This window comes from Dendrobium catenatum, unplaced genomic scaffold, assembly GCF_001605985.2.
Source record: "Dendrobium catenatum unplaced genomic scaffold, ASM160598v2 fragScaff_scaffold_223, whole genome shotgun sequence".
NCBI classification, from domain to species: domain Eukaryota; kingdom Viridiplantae; phylum Streptophyta; class Magnoliopsida; order Asparagales; family Orchidaceae; genus Dendrobium; species Dendrobium catenatum.
In genome coordinates this window covers 270,025-293,248 of record NW_021318685.1, presented here as the reverse complement: position 1 = coordinate 293,248, position 23,224 = coordinate 270,025, and the positions used below count along the sequence as shown (strand labels likewise).

The 23,224-nt window shown below is 31.3% G+C and overlaps 1 protein-coding gene across 3 annotated transcripts; it reads left to right on the top strand.

Annotated features, from left to right (window-relative positions):
- Positions 1-610: 610 nt before the first annotated feature.
- Positions 611-18,110, top strand: LOC110103037 (histone deacetylase HDT1). Of its 3 annotated transcripts, none has more exons than XM_028693060.1 (10): positions 611-778; positions 1,258-1,328; positions 1,409-1,626; positions 1,745-1,764; positions 1,852-1,896; positions 16,093-16,307; positions 16,657-16,737; positions 16,820-16,919; positions 17,116-17,236; positions 17,802-18,110. In XM_028693060.1, exons 1-10 carry the CDS (start codon positions 766-768, stop codon positions 17,869-17,871), a joined length of 954 nt encoding a protein of 317 aa, XP_028548893.1. In that variant the 5' UTR covers positions 611-765; the 3' UTR covers positions 17,872-18,110. The 3 variants fall into 3 exon arrangements, with proteins under 3 accessions (XP_028548893.1, XP_028548892.1, XP_020687240.1); XM_028693059.1 differs by having other exon boundaries at positions 16,087-16,307; XM_020831581.2 differs by having other exon boundaries at positions 612-778; positions 16,087-16,307; positions 17,119-17,236.
- Positions 18,111-23,224: the final 5,114 nt, after the last annotated feature.

The window sequence follows — 23,224 nt, the reverse complement described above, 5'->3', positions numbered from 1 at the left end:
TTCAAATTCCTAAATTCGAATTAATTAATTAATTAATTATCAATCTCACCACTAAAGGAAGTCTTTTGAGATGATTTTTTATTATTTTATAAAATTATTTTTTTTTAATAAAAATTTTCTTTAAAAAAAATGATGATGTTAAGTAGGGTTATCAAAATCGGGTCATGGGTTGGATTCGGATCCAATCTGGAACTAACTCAGCACTATTCAAGTCAACCCAAACTCGATCCATTTTTTTTAAACGGGTTGATTTTCCAGACCCAAACATGACCCGCTTCGGGTTCTGCTCAACCCGAACTTGACCCACATAATTCTCTCCTTCGACAACGTTCCCATCCAATTAGAATTGGAAGTTACAAAAATAGTCGGAAGCAATGATGGGAGTTCGCTCGATATGAAGGAAACTTTCTCCCTTCCGTGCGCTTCTTCGTAGTTAAGCCTGGCTGGATGCCGGGTCAAAATCAAATTTTCGGGTCAACCTGAACCCAAACTCAAAATTTTCCTATAGGATTAGAGTCAGATTTCCGAGCGGTGACCAATATTAGACGGTAAACGGACGGTGGATCTTGCCGATCGCCAGTGATAATACTGTGATAGTTGTCTTACGCTGCTTCTCCTTTAAAAGGCCCTCAAACCTCCGAAACCCTAAACCTCTTTCACCTTTATCGGCTTCGCGCTCGTAGTTGCCGTCGCCACTGCTGCTTTCTCGTCTCAATTGCAATTTCTGTCATCCATTCATTCATCTCTCGAATAATCTCTGCTCTAATGGAGTTCTGGGGTAATTCTGCGGTGTTCATTCTCTTCATTGCGTCCATTTCCTTTTGTTAATCTGGGCGGGCTAGGTTTTCCTTATTTCTGCACCTGTCTGCCAGTTGTTTCGCCACAAAGCAAGTTTTATGAGCGACGTTTTTGTGTTTTAATTACTGAGAATAAGTACAGCGCATTTGTTGATTAAAAAAGATCATTGTTGTTCTTTTAATGATTTTCTCGTTGTTCTATTTTTTCAAGCTTTAGCTGTAATTCTTTTGGCTTTATCCTTCATTCATAGTTGCTCGTAAGATTATTTGGGTTTTATCTGATAGTTGCGAGATTGATATGATTTTGATGGGATTTTTTGAAGTATGTTACATTACGGAAGAATTCTTAAGTGTGCTGATTGCTTTCTGAAACTTGTTGAATTATTTATTGGTTGAGGCCTTATGGCATAATTAGTGGACATGATTATTTCTTAGTCCAGATTTATTGTTTTGGTTTCAGGTATTGAAGTTAAACCTGGACAAGCTGTTAAATGTGAGCCAGGGGTTGACAGAGTTTTGCATCTTTCACAGGTTTCTCTTGATGTGACTTTTGCTTCACTTATGGGAGTTTTAAGCGGTTGTTTTAGTATCTCTTTGCTGTTATCATGCAGGCTTCTCTTGGGGAAAGTAAGAAGGAAAAGGGGAGTGAAAATGTCCCAATTTTTGTCAATGTCAACAACCAAAAACTAGTTCTTGGAACCCTTTCTACAGAGAAGTGTGCTCAAATTCAGTATGACCTTGTCTTTGAGAAGGAATTCGAGTTATCACATGGTTCCAAGAATACCAGTGTATTCTTTGTTGGTTATAGGAGCATTTATCAGGGCTATGAATATCCTTTTCGTCCATTATTGTTTTAACATTAATTAACAAGGATTGCCTCAGGTTTTTCATGAAACATTAAATTTTTATCTAATATTTTCCTTTGACTCTATTATCATTTGCATCACATCCGAAGATGATTTTTCTGGTAAGATATTTTAATTTTAAAATGTTATATTGCCCGTGGAGTTTATCTATTTGGGATTGTCATTAACTAATTTATTTTTTTGTTCAGATTCTGAGTCTGAACAGGATCTTCCAGTTGAAAAGCAAGCAAACGGTATGTGCAATTGATGTTTTTTGTATTTGTTAGTAATAGCTTGTTCTAACATCAGCATTCTATGTTTTGCATCTATTTTATCATACATGTCAATAATACAAAATAGTGTGTGTTATAAATTATAGCGCACAACGAGCACACCCATCATCAAAGTGCAAAATGCAAATGATCAAAATAACATGTTTCATATGTGCTTCAAGTATCTATTTGGTTTCCTATAAGTTAGAGGCATAATTTTCAATGGTGAATGATACGCCATAACTCAAAGGTCCCCATGGAACCATAGTGCATTGCGCGCAGTTTTCTATGCACTATTTTAAACATGGCTTAAAATATTAAAAAATTGTGAATAAAAATGTAGATAAACATTAAAAATTACTAAATTTAGAAATAAACTATTATGATAATAAAAACAATAAAAGTGATGCTTAAGTTTAAGTGCTCAACACTTCAACCTTATAAAATTCAAAATATTACAATTGTTTTTGTTAGTTTAATATTTCTTTTGTATGAGATTAAATTAGTCTTCTTTAGAATTATCATCATCATCATAAGTCAAAAGCTTTATTTTCTTCATCAATATCATCTTATCCAAAATCATAATCTTCTTCATTTTACTCATCATCTTCATGTTAAATTACAATAATGTTAAGCTTAGATAAAGATTCCCTTTCTTTTGTTTGTTGATAGCTCTCACATATTATTAACTTTTTCCATAAACACCAATGGCTTTTGTAACAATATTCTATGTTAAATCTTTATCATCCATAACCAGGTCATTATCTTGATCTGACTCATTAATGTCATTTATATCTTTTAAAGAGATATGGTCACGAATTTTACGATGTTTGTATCTATGAATTAAGGCCCTATTTTATTTTACATAAATTAATTCTTTGAGACTACTATGATCTATCCTGCTTCTTTTGCTATAAAGTTAGTTAAAAATTATTAAAATTACTAAATTATAAAGTTTCATGATAAAAATCAATACACAATTTTATTTTTTTTCTTTCATGCTAAATATATTTCAATTGTGTTTACGTCCAAATGAACTATGAGTTAGGCTTAACACCTTAATCCCAAAACTTTTTAAATGTAGAGCACCTTGAGCACATGCTAACATCCCATTAGCTAGAATGATTTAACCTTTATTATTTAAGTGTCAAAATATTATTTAATACTAACCATAATTTTTATCTAAAATTATACTTTTTGGATGCTTGAGTGGTCCTTTGTCTTAGGGTTAGAGGAATATAAAAAAGTCCTTCACCCTTAATATATCCACTCAACTAATTGCAAATTGTATCTTCTTTATTAATATTATTACCTAATTTTTCAATGCATAAACACCAATAGCTTGTATAACAATATTCTATGATAATAATCCATTGAATGTTTCTTTATCTTTTCAACATCAAGGTTACCCAAAAAGTATTTGGGATTTAAGAGATGTGTAGATGCATGCAAAAGTCGTTGGAGTTGCACTTCTGAACTTTATTAATAATTTCATAAATTTGCTCGTACTTAGCATTATTGTTAAAATATCACTTGCTTTTTTTTTGCCAAATACATTACTTCATACAACCATTAGAGGATTTTTTTTCTTCATCAACCAATCTAAGGACCTTCATCAAAGGGTTGCATACTTTGAGTGCATGTACCACAATATTCCAAATAGATTGATTCCAAATAGTTTGTTGTGCTTGCTTTGCCTTAACTTCCTTTGAATAAGGATCCAACATGAAATCATTATGTAAAAACATTTTATTCAAAATTCATTAGTTGCAAATAAAAACATTATAATGTCTAGAAGGTAGTATCAACATTATTTTTGTCTGACTTATCTAGTTATACATCTCATCATTTAGTCAAGCAATTATGGTCATGAATGAATGAAATTATTTATTGTCACTGCCTTCTCAAAGCATCGCCTTAGTCTTTGAATGTCAAGGATATCCATTGTTTAGAATTGCGCAATATGAGCCTCACCTTGAATCTCGCCTCAACGCAATTTTGATGAAAAACTCCTTGAGCTTTTTTTTACGAGGCATGCACCTCAGTTTGGCTAAGCGTGGCTTGTTGCGCTTGCGTGAACAAACGCCTCACCATAATTATATATTTTTAAAACTTACAAAAATTTAAACTAAAGCTCCGAACAAATAACGCCTTCATGCACTCTCGAGCCGCAATAGCTTCCGCTTGACTGCATTGACCTCCAACCCATCGCCTCCGCTGCAGCCACCAACACCACCGTTGGGGATCAATTGAAAGAAGCACACCACCACCACCTCTAAAAATTTTGAAGTACTGCTCTCATCTTATGTTGATGACAAATATTTATGAAAGAGGATGATGACTGAAATAAATAAGTAGTTTGGGAGGCACTGGACTTCACAGGATGAGGCATGAGAACGGCCAATTTAATATGATGATGACTCAAATAAAAACCCCTTCAGTGATGATAGTGGATGTGATTTCTGAGTTGCTGTCAACTATTTTAGCTTTCCTTAGGAATTAAAATGTGGATGAGTAGGTAACTAAAAATGAAGGAATTTGGATTTGAACTTTATGTTTTATGATATTTTTATGCTATTTTGCTCTTATAATATTTGGATTTCACTTCTATTTTATGTTATTTATCACTTGTCATTTTATGTCTTGTACAATTTTTTTGTTTCATATGTATACCAAATTCTTACTCTATAGTTTAAATAGAAAGTTAATATGTCATCCTTGAACATATTACCATATTGCATAATTTTAAACCTTGAGGATATCTTCTATTATTAAATCCAAATAATAAACATTTTAATGAGTTTAATTGTCTAATATAAATGTATATATTTATCCATCGATAGTTCCCCTACAATAATATTAAAAATCATTTAACAATAAATTACTTACCTTCTCTAAAAAAATGTAACTTAAATGAAATAGAAGTTTGTTTTGAGTCACTAACCTGGAAGAACATTCTCAGAAGCATTATTAGTGACCACTTAAATGGCACAAGGCGGTCCAATCTACTCAGTAGACTTTTCAATAATTTGACAATTCAAACATCTTCGTTGTATTATTCAAATAAGAACTTGCATTAACTGATTATATGAATGTAATTTTTTTGGACAATTCAAAAAAAATCTTTTTTTTTTTTAATTATAGATGTCTAACCATATTAAGTGTTGTTGAGATGAGGATGCTCAGGTGGATGAGTGGACTTACTATTAGAAACATGATACGAAACGAGCATATCCGGTAAAAGGTTGGAATAGTTCCAGTGACAAATAAGATTAGAGAGAGTCGCCTTAGATGATTAGGTCATATAAAACATCGATCTTTCGATGACCCTGTTAGGAGAGTAGATGTATTAGGTTTGATCTATGTTAAGAAAGGTAGAGGTAGATCTAAAGAGACTTGGTTTGAAAATATTAGAAATGACTTTTCTTTATTAGATTTAAATGAGAATTTGACTCTTAACAGGACATAATGGAGAAAAAAGATTCATGTAGCCGACCCCACGTAGTGGGATAAAGGCTTGATGTTGTTGTTGTTGTTGTATGGGATGTCCAACCATCAACCATAAGAGAGCAAACATATCTAAAATAATCTTCTTTATGTTGTTGGAATAGTTGCTATGTGTTTTTCACCTCTTTCTTCAGATAAGGAAATCTCACTGCATGATAGTAGTTGGTTTCATCTTAGGACCAAATTGTCCAAATGTCTTTACTGTGACGAGGAAGTTGTCATAGTTAATAACATTGAAGGGGATGTCAGCATCGTCTACTTGGATTGTTACTCCCCTCATCTCCTTCCTAGCAACATCCATTTCATTCTACATTTTATGTATTCTTTTCTTTACCACATTAATTGGATCTTGAGTAAAAAGATATCAAACAATCATTTAGCCCCTAATTTTTTAAGTATAGAGGCCATTGAACTTTGGCTAGATGCATTTGATTTTGTTGTAAAACATCATCATCCTCGTATCAAAATCATCACTTTCTTTAATATGAACATGTGGTATTTTATTAATTTTGTCTTCTAACTTTCTTCTTCTTCAAATAATAGTTGATTATTTATTAAATTGGCCTTTTATCTCTTTCTTCTTCTTTAAAAAATCATGAATTTCAACTTGAGCATATTAAGGGAATTAGTACAAGCCTTAGCATTTATAAAGGCCACAACAAATTATTGTTTGTGATGAGTAATTCTTATCTTTATCATTTTGCCATAAAATACACATCACTCAATTGTTATCACCTTTTGCAAAGATTGCCTTTTTTAATGCAGGATATTTCTTTGTAGTTTGGATTAAATTAGAGATTCTTTTGAGTATGTAATATTAATAGAAATTGGAAATACCAAAATACAAAAGCCATTAAACTAAATAATTTGAAACCTCTTCAACATCCCCATACATTAGAAAATACATCAAATTACAGATTAAATCCCAAACCATATACACTAGAATTTTTTGAACACCAAAATGCAATTTATAAATAGTAAATTTGAAGCCAAAGGGGAGAACCAATACCTTATTCAAAGCCTTGTCAAGTCCATTCTTTTTGTAGAAATAGAAATTGCGAGTTGAAGCAGACAAATAGAGATGTATGGTTCGACTTTTGATGATTTTAGAGTCAAGGGGAGTTGAATAGAGATGAATGGGCCAACGACAGAGACGAATGACGTGTGGATTATTGAGATGCCCTAGATTTGAGTAAAGCTGAACATCTTGTGATAGTTTGAGAGTAAAAAAAACGCAAGAACAGAATGCGAGTTAGGCTTGCGGTGTTCTTGAGTTATAGTCGAGATTGAATATGTAAGAGACTAGATGAGAATTGGGCATGCTATGTACTCGGGCCAAAGTTGAGACATGATATGTGAAGGATAGGATAGGTGCTTCGACTTGACTGCTTCTTAATGATCTACTAATTGAATAAATTTTAAATGTGAAAAAATAATATAAATATAATTAATAATACAAATATTAAATTTAGATCTTGAATTATAAATGAATAAATTAGTGTGCATTATATGTGCTTTGCGTTGTAACTATTGCTCGTGCATGGTTGAAATACTGTGCTATTTTCACCCTTGCTTACTTATCACACCAAGCAAATGGTGCAGAGAGCGAAATCGAGAATCGAGGTGTTTTGCCTCAGCAAGATGAGGCATAAGCCTCGAGACGCTTCGAGGCATAAGCCTTAAAACAAAAAAAATAAAACAAACAAACTTACAAATATTTCATAAAAATAATAAAAATAAAATAAAACATCAACATATTTATTTGATTTGTCATTATAAAGATATAAGTTATAACTCTCAATATTAAATGTTATTGTAAAATGAAAATTTGAAATGAGATTCAAAGTAAACACACATTTAAAAATTAAATTCTTCATAAAGATTAGAATCCTCAACAAATTCATTCTTACTTTCATATTCTTTATAATAGCCCTCGTATATAATAATTATATCATCATTGAATTCTAATTCATTGTCAACTTCTAAACATTCTTCAATTATAATTTTTTTTAACTACACATATTAATTAACATTGGATTCAATGTAATATAAAATAAATCACGTATTAATAACACAACAAAGTAATTCATATTTAAATCACCATTTGATATTTTTTTTTAAAGTTTGACATGCACTTTGCTATTTTTTTAATTGCTTGTGAAGTAGAAGTTATTATCAATTTAGAATCATTTTAATATTATTATTGATATTTTCTTTCTTCTCATCATCAAACACATTCCTATATTTTCAATTTTAAATCTTTTACTATTTTTTGTTATTATTCATTCATCATTATAAAATATATCATTAACAATCAAATAATCTATATCTTCATCACCATTTATTTGCTTCTATAATTTGAAATATTTATCTTCCAAATTTTTATTAAACATAACACAACCATTCAACCTATTGTTAATTGGTTCCTTCTCTTTGCATAATAGAATAAAGTATATAAATATATATTATTAATAATAATATATAGTAAAAATTTATAAAACATAACTATAATGAGGCGCTGACTCAAAATGTCTTTAGGCATTAAGCCACGAGGCATGCCTCACGGCGTGTGCCTCATTTAAAAAAGTTGTAAGTCTCACTGGCACTAACTAGGCTTAAGTCTCGAGTCACCCATTGTGCGTCTCAGTTCGAGGTGCACCTCGAGGCGTGAGCCTCAAACTATTTTTTAAACCATGTACTATGCTGCACTTTGCTAACTCTAATTTGTACTATTAAAATGTATTGATAGATGAAGTGATGGTTCTCTTTTTAAGAAATGGAAGTTGAGGATATCACATCTAAAAGACTTTAGTTGTCCTTCAAAGAAGTGGGAAGCTAAATTTCCTATTTTCTATTAGTTGGTTGTGACGTGCATAGATTTAAGAATATTTAAGATGGGGTTTTCATTAATTTGATGCATCAAAGTTTTCATTATGAATAGTGAATGATAAGATAATTATGGTTTTAAAATGTTGAGACATTCAATTGGCTTGGATGATTAGGTTTGGTAAAATATACGAGCGACCCTACAATTTAAAATGGTTTTGATATGTGATTTGATTTTCTTTAGTCATGGATGTTCGTACTAGACATTTGCAAGATAATGTACCTTGGTGTAAACTTTTTGTTGTTGATATTTTTATTGTACAAAAGACTAGAGAGGGAGTTGATGAAAACTTGAATTATAGCAGTCAACATTAGAGTTTAAAGGTTTTCATTTGAGTAGATCTAAAGCTGAATACATTGAGTGTAATTTTAGTAGTTATAGATCTAGTGATGAGATTGTGACATTGGTGTTAAGTTATTTAAAAGATTGCACGTTTTAGGTATCCCATTTCTATTGTTCAAAGTTATGGTGAAATAGATGATGATATTATTAGTAGAATTTAAGTTGGATGGTTGAAGAGGAGGAATCCATGGGGCCTCTTAAGGAAAAATTTTATAAGATGGTGGTGAGACTAGCAATGCTTTATGACATGAAATGTTGACCACTAAAGAGAAGCATAAAATTAAGTGTTGTAAAGATGAGGATGCTCAGGTGGATGAGTGGCTTTACACTTAAGAGACAAAATGCGAAACAAGTTTATATGTGAAAATGTTGGATTAGTTTCAATGGCAAATAATATTATAGAGTCGCCTTAGATGGTTTAGTCACATAAAACATTGATCTTCCGATGACCCTGTTAGAAGCAAAGTTTAATAAGACAATATCAGGAATTGAGGCATTTTGTCTTAGTTAGGCGAGGCGAATTGAGGTGTAAGCCTCAAAACAAAAAAATTAAAATACTAAATTGGTATAAATAACTCATGACATGACAAAATATTAAGTGAATTATAAATATAATAATTTATTTGAAGATAAATATTATTGGAATACAATATTCAAATAAATACTCACAAAAATTACTCTATCCTCCATCAACCTAATTTTAGCCCATCTAAATGATGCCTCCATATGATTCGATCATATAAATTTTAAAAAAGTTCTTGATATGACGACAATTCAATCATATAAATTTTAAAAAAGTGAAAGCTATAGCAAATACAATTCAAATTAAAAAGAATTATTCGTGGTGAAATTCATTCAAAAATATGCAATTGCAATTAAAGAGCCCTAGTATCTAAAAGTTATGTATTCGTAAAGAAGAAAGCTATAGCAAATGCAATTTATACATCGATGCTTAAAAATTATGGAAACAAATTATCTGTGGTGACCAACTGAATACTTCTGGCTTGACTTAAGCTAGAAAAGCAATGGAGTAAGATGAAATTGTTAAACCTTAACAAATATAAATTAAGCTGATATAACTTCAACATAAATGCCTCATGTAAGTAATGCACATCTTAAATTTCGTAATTGCTTCTCACAAAGCTGTTGAAGCCTACACGGGCTCGAAAGGGAAGATGGATTGTTACCTCGTCACGAAGAGCTCGAAGTAAGGCCGAAGAAGTCAAGGCTAAAGCAATGCACACGAAGTTGAGAGAGCGTTTCCTTTGTTGTGAGCTATTGAAGGGGGTGAAGATTGGAACAAATGTTTCGAACTGATGAAGCCCTAAATCTAATAAGCACTCTAGACTCTTCTGAACTAAAAATAAAATAAAATTGATCGAGGCATCGCCTTAGACTGCCTCAAACGCCTTTTTAAACCATGGTTATGAGAATAGATGTATTAAATTCGGCCTATGTTAATAAAGGTAGAGATAGAAAAAAAGACTTGTATATGAAGTATTAAAAATGTTATTTTTTATTAAATTTAAATGAGAATTTAACTCTTTGTAGGATACAATGGAGAAAAAAAGATTCATGTAGTTGATCTCATATAGTGAGATATAGGCTTGTTGTTGTTGTTGAATGATTAAATCATTATGAAAATTGTTGAACCTCAATTCACATGTAATTTTTATGATGTAAATTATAATCGATGATATGATATTGAATTTAAATAATTTATATTATAGAGAAAAATTGTGGGTTTTACATGTTGCTTGTAACATAATTATATATCTACATATTTAATGCTTAAACTTTCATAATTATTTATATGATACTTTAGAGTCTAAATCACATCAAAATTTATGTATGAAAATGTATATTTCACTTTAGAAAAGTTATGTTCTTAATATTTTTTTGATGAGGTTTAATTATTTGGGTGTTATATAAATAAATATAATGATTTAGGTGTTAGATATATATACATAAGAATTATGTGGTATGTATGTAAATTCTCCTGAAACAATTTCTAAAAAATATTATTTGTAAATCCATTTAGCTGATTAGTAATTATATTATCAGGGATTTTCTAAAAAAATATTAAAGTTGATGAAAATATGGTTCAGATTTGTTTTTAAGTTGATAATATAATTAGCGAATTAGATAAATCATTTTTTTAGATTAAAATATGGATGGATGTCTAAAATATTTTTAATATCTAATATTAATAATGTTCATAAGCAATCGAGCACTAAATACATATTGCTTATTTTATTCACATTTACGATATTGTCCAAATATATATTTCTTCTTAATTTCAAGCAACTTAATGCTAATAATAAATAAAATAATATAACATGGCTTAAAATTTAAAAAATGTAAGAAAATGAAATTAAAAATTCAATCCTATGGAGAGCCAAAAAGGCTGTCATATCATTTATTTAGTTAATTTGTATTTTAAAAAACTAAATCTGTGAATTTAAATCCTTTTAGTTAGTATATGCTAGCTAAATATAAGAAAGATGGGATGATAGAAAGAAAAGTGGTGATTGATATATTTTAAATTCAAATTTTTTAATATTTTTAGAATGTGAAGTTTAGATTCTCTTAATGAGATAGGTGCTTGGAATTTCTTTTAAATGAAACACTAAGTGCTTCCTTAATACTATTATCTATATCTTATGAATGTAGAAGTATATGATTACATGCATATTATACATGTTAATAACGAATATGATTTGGAATCAACTTCGCACCACATACAATCATATAATGATACCAATTGATTCAAGATTTTTATGAACCCAAGCTTTATTGGCAAGAAATCAAGGTGCCAACTTAAGAGTTTGCAAGAAACCAACTCTTCACCCGGAAGTTTTCCTATGCATGAATAGGCTGAAGATTCTTAATGTTTTTAAGAAAGGGTTTCTTTAGGGTTTATCCAAGAACCATGCAAGATGATAACAAGATATGAAAATTTATCTCAGATACTATGCATAATTAAGCAAGATGAACACAGGATAACCATACAATTGTTTCCTTCCATGCTTAATTTCTTCATATAAAATTTTAATAGTTTTAATTCTTTTTAATTCCCCATCCTAATTTCAGCAGAAGATAAATTAGACTATTAAACTATTCTTTGGATAAATTTACTTTTAATTTGCAATCAAGATAACTCTTGCTATTATTATTTTTTAGTTTGAGTTTATTTAGTTTATTATTATAGATAAGGTCGTCTTTTGTGGAGTTAAAGAATATATTAGATTCTATCCTTTGCTATATTTTCCTTTTTAAAGTCCTTAATTATTGCAATAAAATCAATTAAATATTTTCCCCAAAAGTCTCATTCCCTCATTATTTCTTCTCACAAAGCTTCTCTTTTTAGCATTTGGTTTTTGATCATTTAGCTCATGATTGAACTTCTTCTCTTTGCTTTTGATAGATACTTCGATGTTTTCTGACTTGTTGGTGGTTGTTGCTTGCTGCTAGTACTGCCTGTAATTGTTGCTACTATGTGCTATCTTAATTTAGATGATACTCGTAAAAGAAGAAGTTGATTTTGTTTTTCTATTTACAAACTAAAGATAGCGATCATTACACTTTATTACTATTTTGTGAGAACTCAATATCAACATCAAAACTTGCAATTTATAGTGAGAATAAATCCAAAATTGAGGAGAGTCATCCCATTGAGACCTCTATGTTTCTCTCCAAAGAATTCTTATATTATTCATATCCATCTTAGTCTCTTATTGTGGGATTTTGTCATTGCACTGAGAAGCTTTGCTGATATCAAAGCGCCAATTATTTGTGCATGGTACAAAACAAGAGGGGCATAAAGACAAGTGAGAACCATTTCTTGTATTTGAAAGTGAAAAGACGAGCAAGAAGAGAAAGAAAGCTAATTAATGGCTAAGAACGATCTTACCCCTAATCTAGCTAATCGAGCAGAAGAAATGACAATTTGTGGCAACACTAAGAATAATCTATGCAAGAGTGCTCCATAGAGTCTTAATGTCAAGCATATACTTTGAGATTAAATTCTAGGAAAAGTACAAATACTGATGAAATATATCTTAGGTTTTTATTTTCAAATGAAAATGAATTATGCATGTTCCTAAATATCAATCCCAGTTTGGTTAGAACGACCATGATGACCATAAAGCACTTGAACTAAGATAAAAAGGAGTATGCTCAAGAATCATCTAAAAAGGATTTTTTCAAATTTGTAAAAGCAAATAAAGGGTTGTATGTAGGAGTTGTTACTAATGCTTATACTTAAGTCATTAAGGAATGTATGTAGGAGCTGTTACTTATGTTCAAACACAAGGTGATTTGATCAAGTATTTTTCTATTTCAGTTGGATTATATCAAGGATCAGCTTTAAGCCCATATCTTTTTTTTTTGCTTTAGTTATGGATGTTCTTTCTAGATATTTGCAAGAGGATGGACTCTGGTGTATGCTTTTTGCTGATGATATTCTTCTTGTTGATTAGAATTGAGATGGAGTTGAAGGTAAACTTGAATTATGGAGGTCAATCTTAGAGCCTAAATGTTTTCATTTGATCATATCTAAAACCGAATTCATGAAGTGTAATTTTAGTAGTAATTGATCTAGTGGGGGGATTGTGACTTTGTCGATAAAATCATTAATAAGAGTAACATTTTAGATATCACGGGTCTATTGTTGTCCAGAGTGATGGTGAAATATATGGTTATATTATTAGTAGAATTCAAGTTAGATGGTTGAAGTGGAATAATGCTTCGGACCTATTGTGTGATAAAAAAGTGCACTTAAAATTATGGGAAAATTCTATAAGATGGTGGTGGGACTTGCAATGCTTTATGGTGCAAAATGGTGGCCATTAAAAGTGAAGCATAAAATTAAGTGTTGCAAAGATGAGGATGCTCAGGTGGATGAGTGACCTTGGACCATCAAGTCATTAATAAGAGTACATATTAGAGTGATGGTGAACTAGATGTTGATATTATTAGTAGAATTCAAGTTGGATGGTTAAAGTGGAGGGATACTTTGGGCCTGTTGTGTGATACCAAAGTACCCCTCAACTTAAGGGAAAATTCTATATGATGGTGGTGAAACTTGTAATGCTTTATGGTGCAAAATGTTGGCCATTAAAAGTGAAGCATAAAATTAAGTGTTGCAAAGATAAGGATGCTCAGGTGGATGGTGGCTTTACTCTTAGAGACGAAAGGCAAAACAAAGCATATAAGTGAAAAGGTTGGAGTAGCTCTAATGGTAGATAAGATTAGTGAGAGTCGACTTGGATGGTTTGGTCACATAAAAATCGGCTATTTGATGACCCGGTTAGGAGAGTAGATGTATTAGGTTTGGCCTATGTTAAGAAAGTCGAGTTAGACCTTAGAAGATTTGGCTAGAAAATATTATGATATTTTTTAATTACATTTAAATGAGAATTTGACTCTTAATCGGACAAACATGGGTCTCAAAATCTTACCCGCCCCAAACACGACTTGAAAAATTTTGACCCGTTTGTAAAACCAGGTTGGGTTCGAGTTGACCTGAAAACCCAAAACCAACCCGAGTTGACCCGAAAACCTAGCTTCCGCGCTCGCTTGTCGCCTTGCGTGACTGCATTGGACGGTCGCTAGCTACTTGGCTTGCTACCGTAGGCCACTTGCAAGCCGAAGTTCGCCAATCCAACAATCCCGCACCTTGATGGCTAGATCCGGCCTAGCCCTGCATGCCCGCACCACTGCCTGGCTAGTCATCCGCTTTCACCACTTCGCCTCAGTGCCTCTGCCTCACGTTCGGTCCACCCACCGACTCGCGTTCGATTGTGCCTCAAGACCCGCCACATTTGCCTTACGTTCGACCTGTTCGGACCGAACTCCAGTTGTCGCCACAGACCATGATCCGCCTATCGATCGCCTGCCCTTGTCTCGCGAGTCTCATCCAGAATTCAGACCCCGTTGCAGACCACAGTTCGCTCGCCTGCCTGCACAGCGTGTTTGGGGTAGTGGGTCGGGTTTGAAAACTTGACCACCCGTTTGCAAAACTGAATCGGGTTAGGGTCAACTCATTTGGACCCGGATCAATTCGGGTTGGGCTCGAACCCAAACTGTTGACTCGTTTGAATACCCCTACGGACACAACAGAGAAAAATGATTCATGTTATTGCCCCTGTGTAGTGGGATAAAGGCTTGATGTTATTGTAGAAACAAAGAAGGAAAAAAAGACTAATTTCTCTAAATTGTGTTTCATTGCTAAATGATTGGTCATATCAAAGGAAAATATTATTAGAAGTTGCACCTTGACCTCTCTTCTCTGAAAATGAAAGAACGGTATGAAAGAAAAAGCAATTATTTTTGTGATGAACATTGATAAGCATACTCCCTTGTTTCTCTGATGGCAATGCCAAGGATATAGCAATGGTGGCATTCTCCAATATTGGCATATGAGTGTTCATCGTGAGTGTATAGGTCAAGTAACCGGTAATTAGTACCATCATGAACATCATTAGCTAGAAGAATCGCATTTTTGCCATTTTGGTGCATAATTAGGGTGAGACTATTTGTTGTTGAAGTCATAATTTGGATGTTAGATTATGAAGGGATATGAAGTTTGTATTCTTTGATGTTTCAATGGTCTTATTTCTTTATGTAAATTATTGACAATTATGATTATTTTTAATCCCCCATCTAAATTAAAGCGAAGAAGAAATCAAATTGTTGAACTTTGTTTAGACTTTGCAGATACTGCAGTAAGAATAAAAGGACTTTTTTTTTCCGGTGAAATGATAAGGTTCTATTTTGCTGTTTAAAACAAAGAAGAGGCAGATTACAGTGGTTTTCCGCTCATATCATGAAGGAAAATAAACAAGTCTCCATGTATTCCTCTTCACATATCCTTTGTTTTCCCCCTTCTCTCTCTCTCTCTCTCTGCCCCCTAGAAAAGGATATATGGATAAACTTGACTAGTTCAGCATCTTTTTTTGATTACGATGTACGGAGTTTGTAAATACAATGACGTCTGCTGCTTCTGGATATTATATACGGTTTAACGTTTCATCTTGTAGTCATTATTAGCGTCTTAGCTTTCTATTTTTTTGGTTTATATGTAAATTGCTACTGTTCAAGGTTCCATATTCTACTTATTTCTTTTTTAGTTAAATTTTGATTAGCGCAGGTCATGCTACGATTAAAGAAAAAAATAATAGTTTACAAATTTAAAATCGTTGGGCATATGTTCTACAATTTCCTCTCCTTTTTATGCAAATGCTCGCTGTTTAACGTTGCACCTAACATGGGTTCAAGAAGTCTTCTGAATCTACCCACAACATCTTTCTCTTAAATCTCAAATGATAAAATATATTTTTGGCAAGTTTAGCCCATTGAAATAATTTTTTGAAATTTATTGGTATTCTTTGGTAAATGTTGTACTTATGATTCCTTTTCATCTGTTTTTTAAGTTTTAGGGAATCCTTCTAAGATTGTGGCTGGCAAGGCAACCGCAGCTAAAGTTGCTTCTGGAAAGGCTGATAATGCGTCTGCTAAATTGAAGTCTAAGGCGGAGATTAAAGAGCCCATTAAAGATGATAAAAATAAGGTGGAAGTCAAAGATGAGGATAATAGTGATGACGACGAAGACGACGAAGATGATGATTCTGAAGAAGAATCTGATGATGATGAGGTTTGCTGCCACTTTAAAATTTTGTTCCTACTAATTTTGCTTCATTGCATTTTTCATGCTTGTGGAGCTTTATTTTGTTTATTCTTGTTTAATTGCCTGTGATCCATTCAGCTCATTAGATTAAAAGCTTTGTTTGGGATGGCTTTCTTACTTCTTTCTAAAACAACCTTTTAGTATAAAATTTTTTAGAACTAGAATTTTTTTGTACTAAAAAAACTATAAAAATAGTAAAAAAGCAGTCCCAAACGATGCCTAAGGTATATGTGATGATTCTGGTTGTTGCAATTTGCTGCTCTACTTGACTGTAGAGCAGAGCAATTGGTCATGGAATAAAAATACTTTCTCGCAGGAAATGCTTGCGGCACCCGGCGACGACGGCTCCAGCGAAGAGGATGATGAGAGCTCCGACGAAGAGGGTACGCCGAAGAAGGTACTCCGTCTCGCAAGGTTCATTTTTTCATACTTCGATTTCACACAATGACTGCAACAAAATCTGTTCACTACTTCTGAAGGTTGAAAACATCATTAAGAGAAAAGCAGATTCCGCTTCAAAAACACCTGTTCCTGAGAAGAAAGCTAAGCTCGTTACTCCTGCTGGAACCCAGAAAACAGGTTCTGTTGTCCTCCCGAATTGTTATGTTTTATTTTTTTAGGTTTTGGGACAGCTTTCTTACTGCTTTTTCAAGCAGCTTTTTAGTAAGAAAATTTTAATTTTTAAATTAAAAAGCTGTTTTAAGTAGCAATAAAAAAACCGTCCAAAACGAAAATGAAGCCTTAGTCGTTGGTGTTCACTAAGACCTTGCTACAGGTGGTGGTGGTGATGGGAAGAAAAGTGTTCACATTGCAACTCCTCATCCGTCTAAGCTTGGTGGAAAGCCTCAGCAGTCTCCAAAATCCGGCGGAACCGCAGCTTGCAAATCCTGCAACAGGTCTGCATCTACACATATACATAAATTTCTGAGAGTTTATCTTATATTGACCTTTACATTTTGAATGATAAACTAATAAATCTCTTTTAAATTTGATTAAATGATTATAATATCAGATTTTTTATTGTTTGTTTGGAACAGTTTTTTTACCGCTTTATAAAACTCTTATAGAAAAAATAAACTTCTAAAATTATGATAGAAAGCATCTTCTTAGAGAAAATAATGGCCAATTAGAAATAATGGTTGTTATCTGAAAAATAAAACATTACAAAATTGTCTCAAACGAAGTCATAGACTTCTCTTGCGGCAATTTTCTTCTTGCTTTCTAAGGCTTCGTTTGGGACGATTTTCTTTCTGCTTCTTAAAGCTGCTTTATGAAGCAGGAAGAAAGTCGTCCCAAATGAAGCCTAAAACACTTTTTTAGTATAAAAATTATTTAAACTTGAAATTTTTGTACCAAAAAGTTGCTTTAGAAAACAATAAGAAAGCTATCCTAAACGAAGTCATAATCTGTTACAAGAGATTGGAATTCTTACACATCTGTTTATGATGGATTCATCTCCAGGACTTTTGTCTCCGACAATGCTCTTCAAGCGCACAACAAAGCCAAGCATGGCGCTGCGCCTGCAAAGTGAGTGGGGGGAATGAAAGGATTCATCGGCTTCTGCTTCGATTTTTGGCTTTTAGCTTAAGCGGTTTTCTGTGAGTGTCTGTCTTATTATTCTGAACGAGCAGTTCCTTTTTAGGACTTGGGGGTATTATTAACTGGATCACTATGGGCTAGTGCTTCGTTCTTATTATTGCCAGTGCTTATTTGGCTCTTCTTTATATTTAATCTACTCCTAATGATATTGCCATGAAATGCTGTTTGTTAGAAAAAAAACCTTGTTTTTTCCTGTGACGAGGAAGCACTGTCCTTAGGTTAGTGAAAATTCCGGTTGACCTACCATGCAATCCACACCAATTTACATGGGCTAACACTTGAGGCTTTCACTGCTTGCGAAGGGATTCGAATCAGGGACTTGGGTTTTTGCCCAGTTGGTTCTTCATCACCCGGACAAGCAGCGGTGGGTAAAAATCTTGTTTCAATGAGAATTATATGGTTGTTGGTATGATCTCTTTATAATTTCCTTAAAGAAGTGATAATGTGATTAAATATAAAATAATTTTTAAACTAGGGGTGGAAATGATTAATTAATTGAGCTTGAGTTTAATTTTGTGGGTTCGAGCTTGTTTGGTTATGAGAAAAGAGAAAATGATTATGATGTAAGGAATTATTATAATGAAATAATAATAAATTACTTATAAAAAAGATGTCATTTTTAAAGATTTTGAATAATTTTATAATTTAAGTGTATTTTATGATAATTTTTTTTAAAATGAGTTGGTTTATGTGCTATCAAGTTGAGTTGAGATTGGCTCAAATTGGGATCTTTAGTTCATCGAATTTGGCTCATAAGTACTATTTGGTGATAGTTTATGATTGGAATATGGCTATTAATTTCTTTTAAGGCTTCTAAATACATTGATCACGGTATGAATCCATATATTTAGTTAGTTCAAGCATTCTCTCCAACGATTTGAAATATTGAAGTAATTTAATAATATTATAAACTAATTATATTATTTTGATATTTGAAGATTATTCGATTGATTATAAAGTTATTTTGTATTTGCTTTAATGAAAATAAAAATTAATTTGTATTAGTAGTAATCGATGGCCCTCGCAATTCCAATCTTATTTTTTTCCCAAAAATATGAATGAAATCATGCAATGATCCAAATAAATTTAAGTATCAATGCTTACCTTTCATCCTCAAAGGCCTTTGGTGTCCTTTTTCTGTTCAATACATGAAAACTAATTTCAAGAGAATCAAAGATTAATGAAACTATGATTACTTGAATTATAATTCATAGATATTGGATTACAATCACATAACATTCCTAAACAAGTTGAACCATCCACACCATGGCTATGTTTTGCTTGTGAAGTTTGGCTAAGCTTTTCCTTGATCAATGAAGATAACTCATTGAAATGCATCATGATAGAGGCCACTTGCTTCTCATTTATGGTTGATCTTTCCCATGCAATCTTTTATAGTTTTGATCATTGTATGAGTATCATCTGCCATTATTATGATCCAAGAGCAAAGGGTGTCTTTAAGCAAACTTTGTAGATTCGAATGACTTAGATGGTGACCGGTTTGATAATGCAGTAAGATATGATAATTCGAAGAGATTTGAGCCTGTAGTGGTGAATGGGGAGATAAAGTCTAATATATGGGTTCGACAATGGGAGATATAGTTGGGTAAACGGATAGTAAATTTTGCCAATGGGAAGAATTATGGTTGAAGATAGCGTAGGAGTGGTAGACCAATGACAATATGTAGACCCGTAATATTGCCGAGGTAATAGTGGATAATTGGAAGAAAAGATAGCACGATTGGATTGATAATGGTGTGGAAGGAGTGTTTCATATTTATACTTAAAGAAGGAATGCATTGATAGAGCATCCATATGAAGGATGGATGCCATGGTTAATTACGGGTAAGGGAAAATACAATCAGAATAGGGAGATAATACAGATAGCTCTATGAATTTGAAGATAAAAATGTCGACAACTTATGTGCAAGAATTTGTGACCTTCATGTGTTGACAAAGCAAGTGAAGATCAATGAAAGCACTAATATTAAGAATTTGGATCTTGTTCAAAGCTTCCAACTCTCCTAGGTAACAATCCACATAAAGCAAAGTAAGAAGATAAAAAGTAAAAATTCAAGGAAGAAGAAAAATGCAAGGAAAATTATCTTGGCTAGCCTATATACCCCCATTTCCTTTTCAAATAGTTTATATTGCTGTTACAATGATTTATTAGTTACAAAACTAACTAACTAATTGTTACAACATACAATTAACAAGTAATTATAATAAAATACTTGCATTCTTACTAAAAACCACAACTTCATTTAACTATAATTTTTGTTACTTAGTGCAACTTTAATACAACTAATTATAATTAATTAGAGCAACATCAGAAAATGTGACCATCTTAATGAAGCACATAATACGATTACTTAGAAGCACCTGTGATAAGGAAGACCTAAACAAAGTTAGCATGTTTGTTATGACAATCAAAAGAAAGAATAATAACAAGAATGACAAACCTTCTACCAAAGAGAAGGGAAAGGAATCCAAGGTAGTGAAAAGTAGAAATGGAATCAGAAGAGTTCTAACATAGATAATTATGCAAACTTTTATTTTAGAAGTAATATTTTTTGTGATCGTTCTCAAATATTGGGACGTAATAAAGTGAAATCTTAGAAGCTTCATTCAAAACTATTTTTGAAGAAGTTTAAGATTGAGGAGAAAAGGAAGAAGGTGCCAAGCACTATTGAGTAAGATCACGTTTTGGAGTTGGTAAATCAACTAAATTAAACCTTTCATTTATGAAAATATTGAAGGGGAAAGAACAAAGAAAGGCATAAGCTTACTTATGTGAACATGATGAACTATATATATATATATATATATATTTGGAGGGCTATTCAAATTTTGATGGGGAACCACATGTAATTGGATTATTTATGTCATCTTAATTCAGTTACAGAGCAAACATTTTCCACTTACAAACATGTAAGATGTTAAATTTCTCATCAGTCATCACCATTAAAATAAATGTCTTTTTCATGTCAATCAAGGATCTCTGCATATATAAGTTAGTTTTTTTATAGGCAAGTGATGTTTCATAATGGAGAGAGAAAGTTTTGGAGGTTTTAACAACAATGGCGATAAGATTGGTGGAGATGGAGGTGAAATAACAATGAGCTTGGCTAATTCAATAGCCTGATCAAGTATGGATGGGTGAAGACTGTAGACATCAGGGGGATTATGAGCTTCAATATAAACTCAAAATAGCTTTGGAGGAAAATTTCATCCATGCTATAAACTTAGTTTGCTAATTATTCAAATTAGAATTGGTATGAACCAAATGTGGATGCTTACCTTAGCTTGGCGAGTTCACCTCACTAATCTCAATATTTAGAGGGGTTGAAGTAATTTTCTAATACTTTAAAGGAGTAAGATCATGAAGAGATAAATTTAATTTTAACTACTTAGAGGTACCACTCTTCTAGAGGGACACCCATGTCATCATCTGAGAGTTGATGGAAGCCCTAACATTATTTAGTTTTTTGTATTTTGGCTTTTGGGTTGCCATTGAAAACATGTAGAATGGCTTTTCATATTGATTTGAATAGGTTACAACCATGAGTTATCACATAGTTGAGTCAACTAATAATGCTACTTGATATTGCTCATTTAACATCAAGTTTTATTAATTGGAGTTAGGATATCATGAAAGGATGCTATGTTCAATATTTTTAGATTACTTAAAATATTTTAAAATATTTTTTTTAATTTGAAAAATATTTAAATCAATTATTTAATTAATATTAATTAAATATTTAAATAGTTCAATAATTAAATTTATTTAAATTAATATTAATTTGAAAATATTTGAAGTATCTTTTCTGAATATTTTAAAAAATTAAGTTTTATAAAATATTTAGCTTAATATTTAATTAAATATTAATTAAAATCTAAATATTTAAATTTTTAAAAAAATTAAAACGTATAAAATATTTAAAATTAAATTATTTTAAATTTAAAATAATTTGATTAAAATACTTAATTAAGTTTTTTTATCTAACTTGAATTTTATTCAAAAGAATTTAAAATTTATGATAATTAATATATTTAAAATATTTTTAAAATAATATTAATATAATATTAAAAATATTTTCTAAAAATTTATATGATTTAGAATTAATTTTTATAAATTTTGAAAATATTTAATTAATATTTAATTAAATAATAACTAAATATTCAAATATATAATTATTATTTAAAATATATTAATGTTTTTAATTAATTTTAATTTTAAATTAAAAATATTTAAGTTTTAAAGAATTTGATATAAGAATTACATTTTCTAATTAAATTTAATTTTAAATGATTTTGTGAATTTTAATAATTAAATATATTTAAAATAATTAAATGTAATTAATGTTCAAAAATTAAATCAACATTAATTTTAAACTATTTATAAAAGTATGAGAATATATATATTTTGAATATATTAAATTTTTAATGATTTTTGTGAGTTTTAATAATTAATTATATTTAAATAATTAAATGTAATTAATGTTAAAAAATAATTTTAAAATTAAATCAACATAAATTTTAAACTATTTTACAAAAGTTGAGAATATATATATTTTGAATATATTAAAATTTTTTATAATAATTTAGTTATTTTTATTAAATTTTAATTAAAATTATTAAATATTCAATATTCTAGTTCATTAATCTTAAATTTAAATTAAAGGGTTTAAAATTCTAAGAATTTTGATTTATTATATGTGTATTTATGATTTAATAATAATTTTTTACCATTTTTTAAAGATATGGATTTAAAAATATATTTAAAAATAATTTTAAAATCATTTTAAGGGTTCTGGCGGCTGTGCGGCGACACGAGGGATACATGGCAACATGTCATTGGCCCAGTTTTAACTGCAGCAATCATTGCCACCTGATTAAACAATGGTGGGGCCCAATCATCTCACTTAACCAGGTCGGAATGAAATGAGAACCACTCGATCCTCTGCTGTTCGGATTGAACGGCTAGGATCAAGGCGGACGAAAATTTGGATAACCCCACTGATCGTGGGGTTAAGATAGATCGCAGTATAGCTTGATTTGGATAGTTGATCGTGTGATCAATGATTCAAAAAATGTGCAGCTCATGCACGCTGCGAATAAATCCTATAAATGAAAATCTAGCTTATTCGCTCTACACATTCAATGAAATTAAAAGAAATTTTAAATAGAGATTAAGCTAATGAAGAGCATTCATGGGAGATTATTCATGGAGCATTCATGAGGATTAGTTTTAAAATCACCCAGTGAAAAATCTCAAACAAATA

Excerpts from the sequence above, each read along its gene's own strand:
- LOC110103037 (XM_028693059.1), top strand. Across the intron at positions 1,897-16,086 it reads AGTTGAAAAGCAAGCAAACG|TTTTAGGGAATCCTTCTAAG; the intron begins GTATGTGCAATT and ends CTGTTTTTTAAG. Across the intron at positions 16,920-17,115 it reads TGCTGGAACCCAGAAAACAG|GTGGTGGTGGTGATGGGAAG; the intron begins GTTCTGTTGTCC and ends ACCTTGCTACAG.